This window comes from Centruroides vittatus, unplaced genomic scaffold (genome assembly GCF_030686945.1).
Source record: "Centruroides vittatus isolate TY-2023 unplaced genomic scaffold, ASM3068694v2 contig_546, whole genome shotgun sequence".
Taxonomy (NCBI): domain Eukaryota; kingdom Metazoa; phylum Arthropoda; class Arachnida; order Scorpiones; family Buthidae; genus Centruroides; species Centruroides vittatus.
In genome coordinates this window covers 208,345-221,689 of record NW_027122322.1, presented here as the reverse complement: position 1 = coordinate 221,689, position 13,345 = coordinate 208,345, and the positions used below count along the sequence as shown (strand labels likewise).

Sequence of the window (13,345 nt, the reverse complement as noted above, 5' to 3'; positions counted from 1 at the left end):
TATAGTTTCTCAATCGTTAGTCAAATGTCCAGTAATCCGACATTTCGCATAGCAATGCAATGAAATTTTGTAGTTTATGTACCTGTACAGTATCCTATACTGTGTGTTTACGTTGTTGTATTAATAAATCGAGTGATTTGTTCTTGTGTCCACTGTAGTTCTATTTTTTTTTTTTTGTATTCAAAATCCGGCAATCCAAGGCCAATCATGTCGGATTACAGAGACTTTACCGTACTTTACTGTACAAACGAAATAGGTTGATGTTTCTTTATTAATTAATAAAAAGAACATTAACTTTTTTATACAGAGACCAGTAAGTTTTCTCTAAGCCCGGGGAAGAAAAAATCCCAACTTCTCCCTCTCGACAGCTCTAGTTATATGCCTCACATTTTTACATATATTATTTGGTAGAGAGAAAGGGCCTGTTATAGACTACGTTATGGCTTAGGGTCACATGAAGTCTGAATCTAGTCCTAATTGTATAAAATGTCTAATTTTTTATTAATCCCATGTTATTTTATAGTTAAGTTTGTATTTTCAGTAACAGCTGTGAAAGAAATATGAAGGCACCGACCATTTTTTCAGGAGTCGATTAGATCGTAAAAGCCAAGGTTTACTGTATAAATTCTTAACCTGTTTTAAAATTTAGCCTTTTTTTCGGTTATTAAACTGGTTTACAAATAATTTACATGAGAAAAAATATAATCACTCATTAAAGTAGGTGGAACGGAATCAATTAACACACGTTAATTGACATTATTAATCACATATATTTAAAAAAAATATTATTTCGTGACCTTTTTGACAATTGATTAAGGCTTTATATATGGTACATGCCATACTATTTTAGTTACTTAATTAAATAGTAACGTCTTTAAAATACTAACTCCACGCCCTGTCTGGCAGGGACGAGGAATTCTATACTTTAAGTAGGTGAAAAAGTACGAATTTTTATTAATTAAACTGATTTAAATCGGTAAAATAGTTATGATATTTAATTAAAAACTCATATTGAGAGTGCTAACATTTATTTTAATGAAACTGTATGAAAAAAATTCGCTGGAACATCTAGTTTCTGCTAGTGATATAATAAAAATCAAATATTTAATAAGAAACTATTGAAAACTCGTAAAAGAAATTTATTATGGGGCAATTCGTAAAACATTTATCTACTTTATTTTTTTATATCGAAGTATTTTTTCAAGACAACGGGAGAAATGTCCTATATTTAAATCTAAGAATAAGAGCAAGGATACATTTTTCTTTCTATATCTCTGAATATAAAACTTTAAATAGGACAGTGTTAATGAATATATTTTTAGTTTAATAAGTTTTAATTAAATATTCCCCCCAAATAAATAATAATGTATTTTAATGAGTAATCGAATAATTATCATTAATTGATATGCAGTGAATTTAAAATCATTGGTGAATCGTGTACAGTAAGCATGATGTGAAGGTTGGTTCAATGAATTCTGCAGATAATCGTGGAATAATTCACACTTTATTTATATTTATATATAATAATATAATTACTGATCATAAAACAAATAATAATTTAGTTTCTAATGAATTAATTATGTATTTATCATGAAAATATTGCATAAATTCTTTTATAGTAGTTAAATAATATCCTGTTATGGAAACATGTAAATGAACCCATCTTTTTATACAATATTTCTCAATCAAATATCTTCATATTGAAATATTTTCATGTTTGTCTTACTATTTTTATATGTTTTTTAAAGTATTTTCAATGTTGTTTCTATGTTCCTACTATTATTTCTATGTACATTTGTTTTTTCTAACGTTATCCATCCATTCTTCTCTAAGTTCTCCACATTTTCCTTCCCTCTTTATACTCAGAAATTGTTTTATAATCAGTTTTATCTTTTTTTTTTGGTATATAAGTAGATAAATGTGGATAACATAAAATATACAAAATAATCTGGAGAGAATATTACTATTATTATAATAAAAAAATATAAATATTTTTTGTCCTTGAAGAGTGTTTGATCAATTAATCTCAATCATTTTTGATAACTGATTTATTGACATTATCTCCTATGAAAATATAAATAAATCTTTATTTTGATGATAATTTTTAAATTCATTTATTATTCTTCTGTAATTTTATAAATGCAAAACTTTATTAAATAATACAATAATTGTACTGTTGATAATTTTTAAGGGAAATTTTGATAATAATTAAATTGCACTTTGTTTATTTTTATTGTAGCCTCTTTTAGCTTATTTAATTAATGATTTTCCATCAATTTTCATTAAGATTCATTCAAATGGAACAAAAATTCTTTGTGCTACTGAAAGTAAAGGATTTCTGCTTGAATGCATTGAACACAGAATTAAATTTGTCCCTAGTAGAGTTATCTAAGTAGTTATAGATTATATATATATATATTGGATGAAGGAAGGAATGAATATAAACGTACTCATAGAGAATTTCAAAGCATGGTACACATATAAAATTTAAATAATTAATTTTAGATTTATTATAAATCAAATTAAATGATAAATATATTATTAATACATTTTAATTGAATTTTCAGTTTTATTTTCAAACAAATTTTATTATATTAATTTAATATTTATATGCTACAATAACATGAATAAGATTGTTGCAATAATGAATTACATCAAGTTTTGCAACATCTTGAAAGATTCAGAAATATAAACAGTTATGTTTAATATAGACTATATGAAATTTTCTTTACTAGATTTTAATAATTTGAGAGTAATTAAATTATGATAAATAAATAAATTAATTAGCTGACTTCCTGACTTCTAATTATAGAAAATCTGAAGCATTGATTTTTCAAAGTTCTAATAAATCGAATTAGTCTTCCTCTTCTAATAATATATTTATCATATTCTAATAGTATTAACATATAACTAGCTAAAAATTCTCTTATTTTGACAGCAATAAATACATCACATTTTAAGGTAATTTAAAAAATTATACAAGAAATACTACAGTATTTTATTAATGAATTTCAATTTGGAAATTATATAACAATATTTCATATGAATAAATTATTAATTTTCCATAAATTCTATATTATATTAAACCAATAAATAGTATCAATAACACAAGTATACAGTGAAAAAACACTTTTTTTAATGTGATCCTTATACCTTTTTTTATGCTGAATTCAAAAATGTTACAAGTTAGGTTTATCTAAAAAAACATTTTTATTGGATAAATCGATGCTTTCTTCGCGTATTTCGCACCCATATTAACGACACGTTTCAGTAGCCATAATTTGTTTACGTTGTTAAAAAAATATGCCTACATTTTTAAAACAAATAAATACAACCTGGCATAAAAGAATATTGTGAAGAGCAGCTTGATGAACACAGAGAAAGTACTGCTGCCACCCCTGCATATTAAGCTGGGATTAATGAAACAGTTCATAAAGGCTTTACCAAAGGATGGAGACTACTTTATGTGTTTACAAGACCTGATATAAGGAAATTAATATCAGACACAGAACTTCTTTCTGCAATGAACGACAAAGAACGGGATGCCTGGATTGCATTTAAGGCAATAGTCTCAAAGTTTCTAGAAAACAATAAAGATCTCGATAATAAAGAAACAGTAGAGAACTTGTTAATTAAGGACCACGAACTGGGCTGCAATGAGCCTCGAGGTACACTTTCTGAACTCGTGCTTGGATTACTTTCCTAAAAATCTACGGGCTGTAAGTGAAGAACAGGGTGAAAGAGTCCATCAGGACATTAAGGAGATGGAAAGAAGATACTAGGGACGATGGGATGTCAGTATGATGGCGGATTACTGTTAGGAACATTCTAGATGCAGAACATAAAAGAAGGTCCACAAAACGCAGTTTTAGGGCAAAAAAAAAAAAATCATAACTGATAAGCACCAAAGCTAATTAGTGGCTTATGTTGTATTTTTATACCCATATACGTTAATAATAAACTGAAATTGGTGATTTTTTTCTGCATTAAAATAAATTGGTTAATATTAACTATGGTTTCAAAATGGCGGCTCGTCTCTGATTCAAGGGAACAGAAGAAAGAAAACAGTGGAGACGCAAGTTCTAACCTAACCTAACCTATTCTAATAATTTGGTTGGTAATAATTATGGTAATTTATTAGAATAGGTTAGGTTTGGTTAGAGCGTGCGTCCCCACTGTTTTCTTTCTTCTGTTCTCTTGAATCAGAGACGAGCCGCCATTTTGGAACCATAGTTAATATTAACCAATAAATTAAAACACTATTATACTGATGCTTTTATAAATTTTTGACAAAACTTTGTGTTAAAACGTTACATGATGGAAACATTTGAGACAGCGTTTTTATTTGTATCCATAGTTGTTAGTAAAAATCACATCTCAAAGTCAAAGTTTTTTATTAGTCGAAATTTGCAGACCCGTGTAATATAGCAAATTAAATTTTAAAAATTGATCACGAAGTTACTTAATTAGATTGATTTAATATAAATAAATTTAGATATTTTGAGGCTCGATGCTGTAAAATGACTGAAATTGCTCAAATTTTAGGGCAGTTTGTGATTAAAGTTTCGAAAAATTACGTAGAAACTTATTTAAATATGACAAGAAATGAAAAAAAAATTTGAAAAAAAATAATAGAGTTTAATGAAAAATATATCTGTTTTTTTCTTAGAATTATGCTGTAATGTTATTAAATTTTACTGGATTTTTCATGTTTAAATAAGTTCGTATCTAAAAATAAAAATAAAAAATCAGTTCGCATGAATGATTGTTTTTACAGAGCAAATCTGAAGTAGTATTGTGAAACAGTAATGATGATTGAACGAACAAGAGAATTGTTCCACACGCTGATTAAATCTAGCACGTCGAGCATTTTCGAATGGGCTAGCTTGAAATTCTTTGTTTTAGACGTGTCTGGATAGTTTTTAAAAAGAATTTTGATCCTGGCTTTAATTTATTTTTATTCTTATTTAATTTAGATTTACACGAAAGTTACTATATAGGAAATTTAAGTAATATCGCTTCTACAAGCTTTGTAAAATATTTTAATAAAAATTTATACAATAGAGAAGCAAAGTAAGGAGAAAAGATGTTACTTTATATAATAATTCACTTAAGTTTAAAATATCTTACGAATAAAATATGCATTTAATACGCGTTTGATATATAAATAAGGAAATTCAAAGAAATAAATCAACTTCGATTCAAGCTTTATTTGAATCATTCATTTTCGATATTAATTGTTTTAACTCATAAAAGAATTAAAAGGAAAATTGTCTTATGTAGCCTATTCATTTTTGCAATTTTTAAGTATATTTTCTAGGAAATTCAAACGATATTTATTAATTCAGAACCTGTTCTACTTCATCTACTTAATTTTCCGCTTAAAATATTATAGTTTTACTTTTTTAACACAATATTTTACCTTTATCGTCGTTAGTCACATTCTTTTATTTTATATAGGCCTATGTTTAGATTATTTCCTGTAAAAAGAAGAAAAATTAACTTTATTAAATATAAAATAAAATTCACTTTAAATTAAAAAACGATTCGAATCATTTTGTCTGTATATTATTTTCTATTGATTAAAACATGTTACATAACAATCCATTTTTCTTCCTGATTAATGTAGAAAATATGGACAAAGATAAAGCTTTTATTCGAAGTCCCTACGAAAACTTAAGATAATCGAAGTAACATCTCTTCTACGCAACCATCTACAGGGCCGGATTTACATAAGGACATTTGGGGCCGGTGCCCAGGGCCCAGTGGCGTAGTTTGGGTGTCAGCCGCCCGGGGCGGAAGAAAATTTCGCCGCCTCCTTATTTAGGTATCTCAATATAAAAGACTAAAATATACAGTAATTCTAAAGAACTTTTCAGCAAGAACAATCATCATTATTGTGTATTGTACAGGTTCAAATTTTTACAAGATATTATTATTATTTATTGTGAAATTTTGCCGCCCCCTAAAAATGCCGCCCGGGGCGGGCCGCCCCTACCGCCCCCACTACGCTACGCCACTGCCAGGGCCCCCACAAAACTATGTTTAAACATAATTTTTTTTCCTATTACTGCGACAGCCTAGTGTGGCCTAATCATCAGGGCCACAGGCAAAGAAAACCAAACCCTTGAAAACACCTTTGAAACATCGGAAAATTTCGGGGAAAAATTTTTACATAGGCATTTTTCAATTAAATTAAAATAATTAGTTTTACACAATAAAATATATGTATGTTTACATTAACCTTATTTTTAAATGAAATTTACAACTTCCTAGTTGAAATCTAGTTGAAAGTACAGTATTTTGTGTAAATTTTCTAAATCATCAAATTTGCCTACTCTTGAAGGGGGCCACCCGAATTTGTGCCCAGGGCCCCTGGATTGGTAAGTCCGGCCCTGGCCGTTTAGGCGACCATCGTCTATAATAAAATAGGCTTCTAAATTCTTCCATAGATCTCATTATATTTGCATATTATCTGTTAATATTCAAAGTTAGAGTTCATTTTTAAGATTGGCGTATTTATCGATTCAAAAATCGATCCGAAGGTGGATATTCTCCTAATCGTCTCGAGGAATTTGGTTCGATCATTGCGGACCTTCACACTTTTTCGTAAGCAATCAATGGCGCGTTATCCTATGGACAAAAAGGGCAATTGCACGAGGCCCCAAACCAATCTTTTATAAGAAAATTTTCCCGAAGAACCCCTAATTCTAATTTGTCTGGACCCCATGAGTCTATAATGCTCCACTGTAAGTAATTTATCATGTTAATCGACTCTTCTGCGGTTCAGACTCGCTCGTAACGGACAGAATTGAGTTTTCATTACTCACATGCTTTGATAAACGTGTAAAACGGAGTTATTTTGAAACCATTTACGATAAAGAAGGCCCGACCGGATTTCATCTGGGATTTCCCAACACGTCATACTGTGACCGCAATTCATACTTCATACAATTTCCTCTTATTCTCACATTGATGTTTATTTTTGTATTATCGTCGTAACCGTCATATTCTGTAATCCTATTGCTAAAACTGTTAAATCATCATAAATATGAAGCATAACTTTAAGCAGTTACATTTTATTATTGGTGCAAATTATGCTGATAACATATATCACTATCATTTCATTATTTATATAACGAAGTTATTAACATACACGTTCCTTCAGGTTTTCGTAACTGTGTTAAGATTGTTTAGTATCTTAGCAGTAATTTTTTTTAAGAAGAATTCTGTAAATATGTTAATTGATGTGTGGTTATGAAATATTTCCCATTCTCTGTGGGAAAAAAAAAGATTTTATTTTAATTTCACTTCTGTTTTCTATTTTTATATGAGTGAATTTCTTACAATAATATGCTAGAAATCCACTGTAAATCAATCATTTACAGCACTTCCTAAAGGTAGTTGACAATAAGATGTTTGAATGCAGATGGGAGATGAAACTCAGACAGTTATCTATTGATTGGTGTACATTGCATACCTCTCAGATAATAATTAACATAATTACAGTAATTTAAAATGGTAGCATCCATTTTGGAATATCCTATATTTGACACTACTAATTTAACTAACAAAACTAAATCTCTTGAAACTTGATATTTGTAAATCATACAAAAGAAGCTTCAAGATGTAGCAAATGTCCAAAATCAAAAATTGTTCTTTATAATATAGTAGTGTTAATTATCCAAAAATATCCAGGCTGAGATATTCTCAGATAATTGATTTTTTTTTTTTAAATAACTGATCACAGTTGGTAGGGAAAGAATAAAAATATTAATTTTAATTCTAGTACAGTAGTATAAAAATGATTAAGGAATAGAAATTCAATACAAATGAATGATTAGAAGTAATAAAAAAAATTGTCCAATTTATTAAAAACAATCACTAGTCTCACTGCAATTTATAATGTACTGATGGAACTTTGAATTCAAAATAAAAAATACATAATAGTAAAATTAATAACAAGATAGCTCAATAGTGAGCCCATAGATTTTTGACACTCATTATTACATAAAAACTTCATAATTTTGGGAATTAGTGCTCTCTGAAGTCGATTTTGGTTAACAAGTTTTCAAATAATTGATGCTCTACCATATTAATATTAGAATCTATATATATATATATATATATATATATATATGATCCCAATAGTCAATAATAAGAATGTGCATATTTTTTAAAATATAAATAATAATTTCTAAAAATGTTTGCAGTTTCCTATTAGCAAATATTTCAATAGCTTAAAGTTACTAAATTAAATTAATTTATGTATGAAGTTTTGGAAATGTATAAATCATTTTAAGGAATTAAAATTTTTTTTTGGTTATTATACAGTTGACTTAAAACTGATTTTATAATACTCTCCAATATATATATATATAATTATAAATTTAAATTGACAGTAGAAGGTTCAACAATTGAACACACAATCCTAAAAGTTGTAATATGCTTTTAATAATATGCATAAATTGATATTTCATTTAAACATTAACTTATTTAAATGTTTAAATTTTTGGCATTTGTATGTTACTTTTAAGTACCAAGATACCTTTGAATTCCAACAATGTATTTAACAAAATTAATACTTAATTGAAGACAATCTTGTTAAATATTTTGCTGAAATCCAAAGATTTTTCTTGATAAGCAAACTAACAATTCTTCTGTTGTTTTTTTAACCAATGATGAGTAACCTTTTTTGCATATGGGTTGCCTGCATTTTTATGGAGTTGCAGGCTTTAAGCCTAAACTCCAAAAAATTCTATTCCTTAACCACCAGTACACTAAGTACTAAAATAATATATAGTTTCTCATTGTTTTACTGGTTAAGTTTAGTTTAAATCTTCTTTGTCACGAATATTGACTTTATTAGGGTTACATAATGGCACAAGGCAGAAAACAATAAACTTACATTGCCAAAACCTGGGGGGTTGCATATGAGGATCTCAAGAGCCACATGTGGTCTATGATATGTTGATGACTGCTTTATATGTTTATATAATCTAATAATAGTAAATTTTAAGGATACTTAACAGAACTAAAATTTTTAATGGGTGAATTAATGTTAAAACTTCCAACATAACAGAAATTGTTATATTTATTTTTTTTTTCAAATTATCTTACATAATGAATAAAGTCTGCTTGTATATAATAGCATACACATAAATTGAATGAAGTTTCATTCAGGAAAAAAACTATATCTAAAATATTGCATATTGACAGTATTGAAATTCTGTTATTAATTTATAATTCTTTGCAATATATTTCAATTTAAAATTTTGCTCTTCTGTTTACTGTAATTTAAAAAACAGAGTATACAATAGAATATTTATTTTCTTCATTTATACAACTATAATTTTCAATATACATAGATATTATACTTGCTATTTATCCTTATCAATAAAAGAATATCATTAAGGAACTAATTAATAAAGTATTTGAACTTAATAGCAAGGTTGAGGCCGAAGTTTTAAACGTGAAAACGTGTATGTCGGACGTTCGGCGCCACTTTCCTATAAGCCTTGAAGTTTGACAATGGTGTTTGGAATGTTGAACATGATTCCACTGACTTTCCAAACACCATTGTCAAACTTCTAGGCTTACAGGAAAGTGGCGCCGAACGTCCGATGTACATGTTTTCGCATTTAAAACTTCGGCCTCAACCTCGCTATTATTCAAAACTTTTGTGTTTTGAATATTTTGGAAAAATCACGGATCATACTTTTCTAATGGATTTACAAAAAATTGTGATAATAAACTTTCGATATTTGCCAAGGTAGTACTGGTTTCTTCCATGATGTCTTTTGTTCCAATTTCTTCTTCTTTAAATTTTTCATATTCACGTTTAATCCGTGAAGAAAGCTTAATAGACTTTTGACTAACTCCCAAACTTGTATTCTGTTTTATTTCTGTTAACAGATCTGTTACATTTTTGCTAAATTTATCTTCCATATTTTTCAAAGCCATGTCATGGACATCTACCATATCAGTTCCCATTATTAGTTCCTCCTCTACACTTTTTTTGATAATTAACATTTTTTGAGCTTCTTTATACCATTTTTCTAATTTTTTTGCCAAAACATGACAGGCTTCCATGCATACATCACGAAATAGTGTTAGTAGTTTTTTGCTGTTTTGCTGTATCTTAACTTTTTCTAGTAAATGAAACTGTTCATCATGATAAGAAAGCGTACGTGATGTCTTATCTCTAACGAAAGCTTGCCAACTGTCACGTATTTTATTTACGTAAGTTTCTGCTTTAATATTACAACCATCCAATTTTGGACAATTATTTAATACTGTGTCCCAGTCTTTTTGTAGTTGTTTAGTTTGAAGCATTGATTCTAGAGGCTTGAATTTATTTCTTATCGAAGCAAGATGAAGATTGATTGCATTATTGCTATGTTGCTTTTCCATTCCAATTTTTGAAAGCTGTGATAAGCTATTCAGTGATAAACTGTTCGAATCAAAATGTTTTATAATTTCAATAATACTTTCTTGACAAGTAACTAACACTTTAACTTGTCCATCAAGTGCTTCCACTCTCTGTGTAAGTTGTTTCATTGTTTTTGATAAGTTATTTACATCTTCATTTATAATATATAAAAGAATATTTGGGATATTCGATAACATACGATAGGATCTTACAAGTTTTTCTATGAGTCGTTTTACTGCATGGGCAATACTGCAACACGTTTTAGCCATAACGGCATCGTGCTCTACATTTACAGTTGACATGTGAAACATGGGGAATTTTGCCGAAGGTCCTTCCATTCCCGTTTGGATTTTAATATCAGTATTATCTTTCTGTATAAGAATCAATGGATTTTCAACTGAAGTACTGGGTAAAATAGAAACTTTTGCATTTGGTTCAACTAATTTGTCATATAAAGCTTTTTCATATAGTAACAATTGATTTACAACAGGAACATGAGTTTGAATCATAATTTCTTCCTTCAACTGATTATATATCTTTTCTGGCAGCATATAAATTGTGATCTCTCTACTTGCGTTCATATAAAAAATATGAAATACTTTTCGACTAACAATATCTGTAACAGAATCAAAAAACTTATCAAAAGACCACATTTTCTCGGCGTTACATTCTAATATACCAGCAAGGAGAGTAGTAACTAAATTCTTAAGTCCTTGACTCAACAGACACGATTTAGGCAATTCTTCGCTCCATTCTATAGGTCCATTCTCCGTACACTGAACGCCGGATATAACTCCTGAAGCCTTCTTTGTAGTGATATAATGCATAGTCTCCTTATTCCTCCTTCCGCCGTAAGGCCTGAACGGCAAAGATCCGGTGGCCAAATGATACAGAGTAACACCTATACTCCACAAGTCGACTGTAGCACGAAAGGACTTGCCGACTGGATGTCTAAGCACGGCTCTCTCGTACATGTCGGGATGTAGATATTCCTCGGTTCCATACAATGACATAAACTGCTGATCGTCATCCAGTTCTCGAGCGGCACCGAAGTCTGTTAACTTATACACGCTTTTACCGTCTTCACTAATGTATTTCATGATGTTTCCCGGCTTTAAGTCTCTGTGGATGATGTTATTATCTCTCAAATACTTCATTCCTGCAGAAAGGTCTCTTAAAACACACAGGAACTCGCTTTCCTCCAGTCCATTACTGTTCTGTGGATCGTCTAGTATTGTAAACAAACTCCCACCAGTACACAGCTCCATTACCAGAACCTTACTTTGCGTTTCCACTTCCTCTTCTATAGCTAATAACTTGACAATATTTTGATGAGACACCTTCTTCAGGACTTCAAACTCGCGCATTTGTACTTCGTAAGGTCTCATCTGACTTACGTGATTGAATGTTTTTACTGCGACGGAATCGCCCTTCGCTTTATTCACGCCTTGATAAACTGCACCGGTTGAACCCTTCCCCAACACACAAGTTGTACTCCAAACATAATTAGCTGAACCGCGTAAATACGACATGTCAGGCGTATTTTGATGAAACCTCGCATCAGAAAACGAAACCGTCTCGTTGGCTTTCTGCCACGTGACGTTGACTCTGAGATGGACGTCACCGGTACGAGGATACGTCTACCGGTAGGGGGCGTCGTTCATCGGAAGATGACGTCGCCTGGAAAGTTTTGGCACGGCGCTGTACAACAAGTTTTAGTAGTTTGTTGTTCAATAAATTATATAACAACTCGAAATTTTATGATTTTAAAGTGCTTGAAATAAAACGAAATTATAACAAGCTGTTTTTAATTTTTTTTTTTTAATAAACGCGAATAAAAATTTACTTTTGCATTTCTCTTTCTTTTTTTTTTGTTATATATATAACAGAGGAAAATTAATTTGAAAATTTTGATATATTTACACGAAATTTTGATTTAAAATGTTTTTTTAAAGACCGCTCATTTTTAAACGGACGATAACTTTTTTAATCGCAAGATGGCGTTAGACGTCATATTTATTTTGACGCAAAAATATTTTACTTTCAGACTTGGTTTAATTGAATTATTTTAACATTATTTAAAAATATCTTAGTGTAAAATATCTCGATAATAATCAAAACGTTTTTTTTTAATTATTGAACATTTTCCAGCCAAAATAAATCTTCACGAAAAAACTTTAGGAATTATTTATGTTTGACGTCGTAGCTATGTGACGTAACGTTATATGACACTAGATGACGTCACGTTAATTTTTTTGGAGAATTTTGTGCGTTTCTTACAATCCAAATTTCATTAAATCGTACTCGGTAATTAATTAACTAATTAATTAAATTGTGGTTGTTTTAATATAATATTTATTTAGCGAGGATGAATGTTTTGTAATTTGTTTAACGATTAATTTAGCCGCTGAAATTAATGTCTTATTAAACGCATTTATTTTAAAATAAGAAAAAATTCTTTGTAACTGGCTAATAATCACCTTCTGTAAATATAAATCAGTTTTGTGGACATACAGCATTGCATTTTACAATAATAATTGCTGTTTTGATGCTTAAAAAAAAGAAATAAAATTAGTTTTAATTTTACAAAAAGTAAAATTTCATAAAGTGAAAAACTTTCTTTACAATTTTTCACTTATAATAAATTCATTTATTTTTTAACACTGCTCTGTGAACGCTAAGAGACCCTTTGTTTTAAAGGGGCATTGTGGGTTTGGCCATGCCCACAGTGTGGGTGGGCAGATGGTGAGGGACTTGCCATATCTGGACAGACTGCCCAAGAAAATTCCTGGAATTTCTAGGATCTGTCCACCTGGATTTAGTCTTAGGTCCCCTAGAGCAGTGATTCTCAACCACTGTGATGTGGCACTTTAGTGTGCCGCCACTGCGAATACCTATACATAAGCGACGTCA

General features: G+C 29.6%; 2 protein-coding genes across 2 annotated transcripts in view; one reads left to right on the top strand and one right to left on the bottom strand.

Annotated features, from left to right (window-relative positions):
- The window catches only part of LOC136978534 (muscle-specific protein 300 kDa-like), a 232,983-nt gene that overhangs the window by 33,411 nt on the left and 186,227 nt on the right, over positions 1 to 13,345 (top strand).
- Positions 9,313 to 12,090, bottom strand: IKKepsilon (I-kappaB kinase epsilon). The gene has a single exon (XM_067274275.1). The coding sequence runs from the start codon at positions 11,962 to 11,964 to the stop codon at positions 9,706 to 9,708; it is 2,259 nt and encodes a 752-aa protein (XP_067130376.1). The 5' UTR covers positions 11,965 to 12,090; the 3' UTR covers positions 9,313 to 9,705.

What these genes read in the sequence shown, in the direction of transcription:
- IKKepsilon (XM_067274275.1), bottom strand. Translation starts at nt 11,964, where the DNA reads ATGTCGTATTTACGCGGTTCAGCTAATTATGTTTGGAGTACAACTTGT.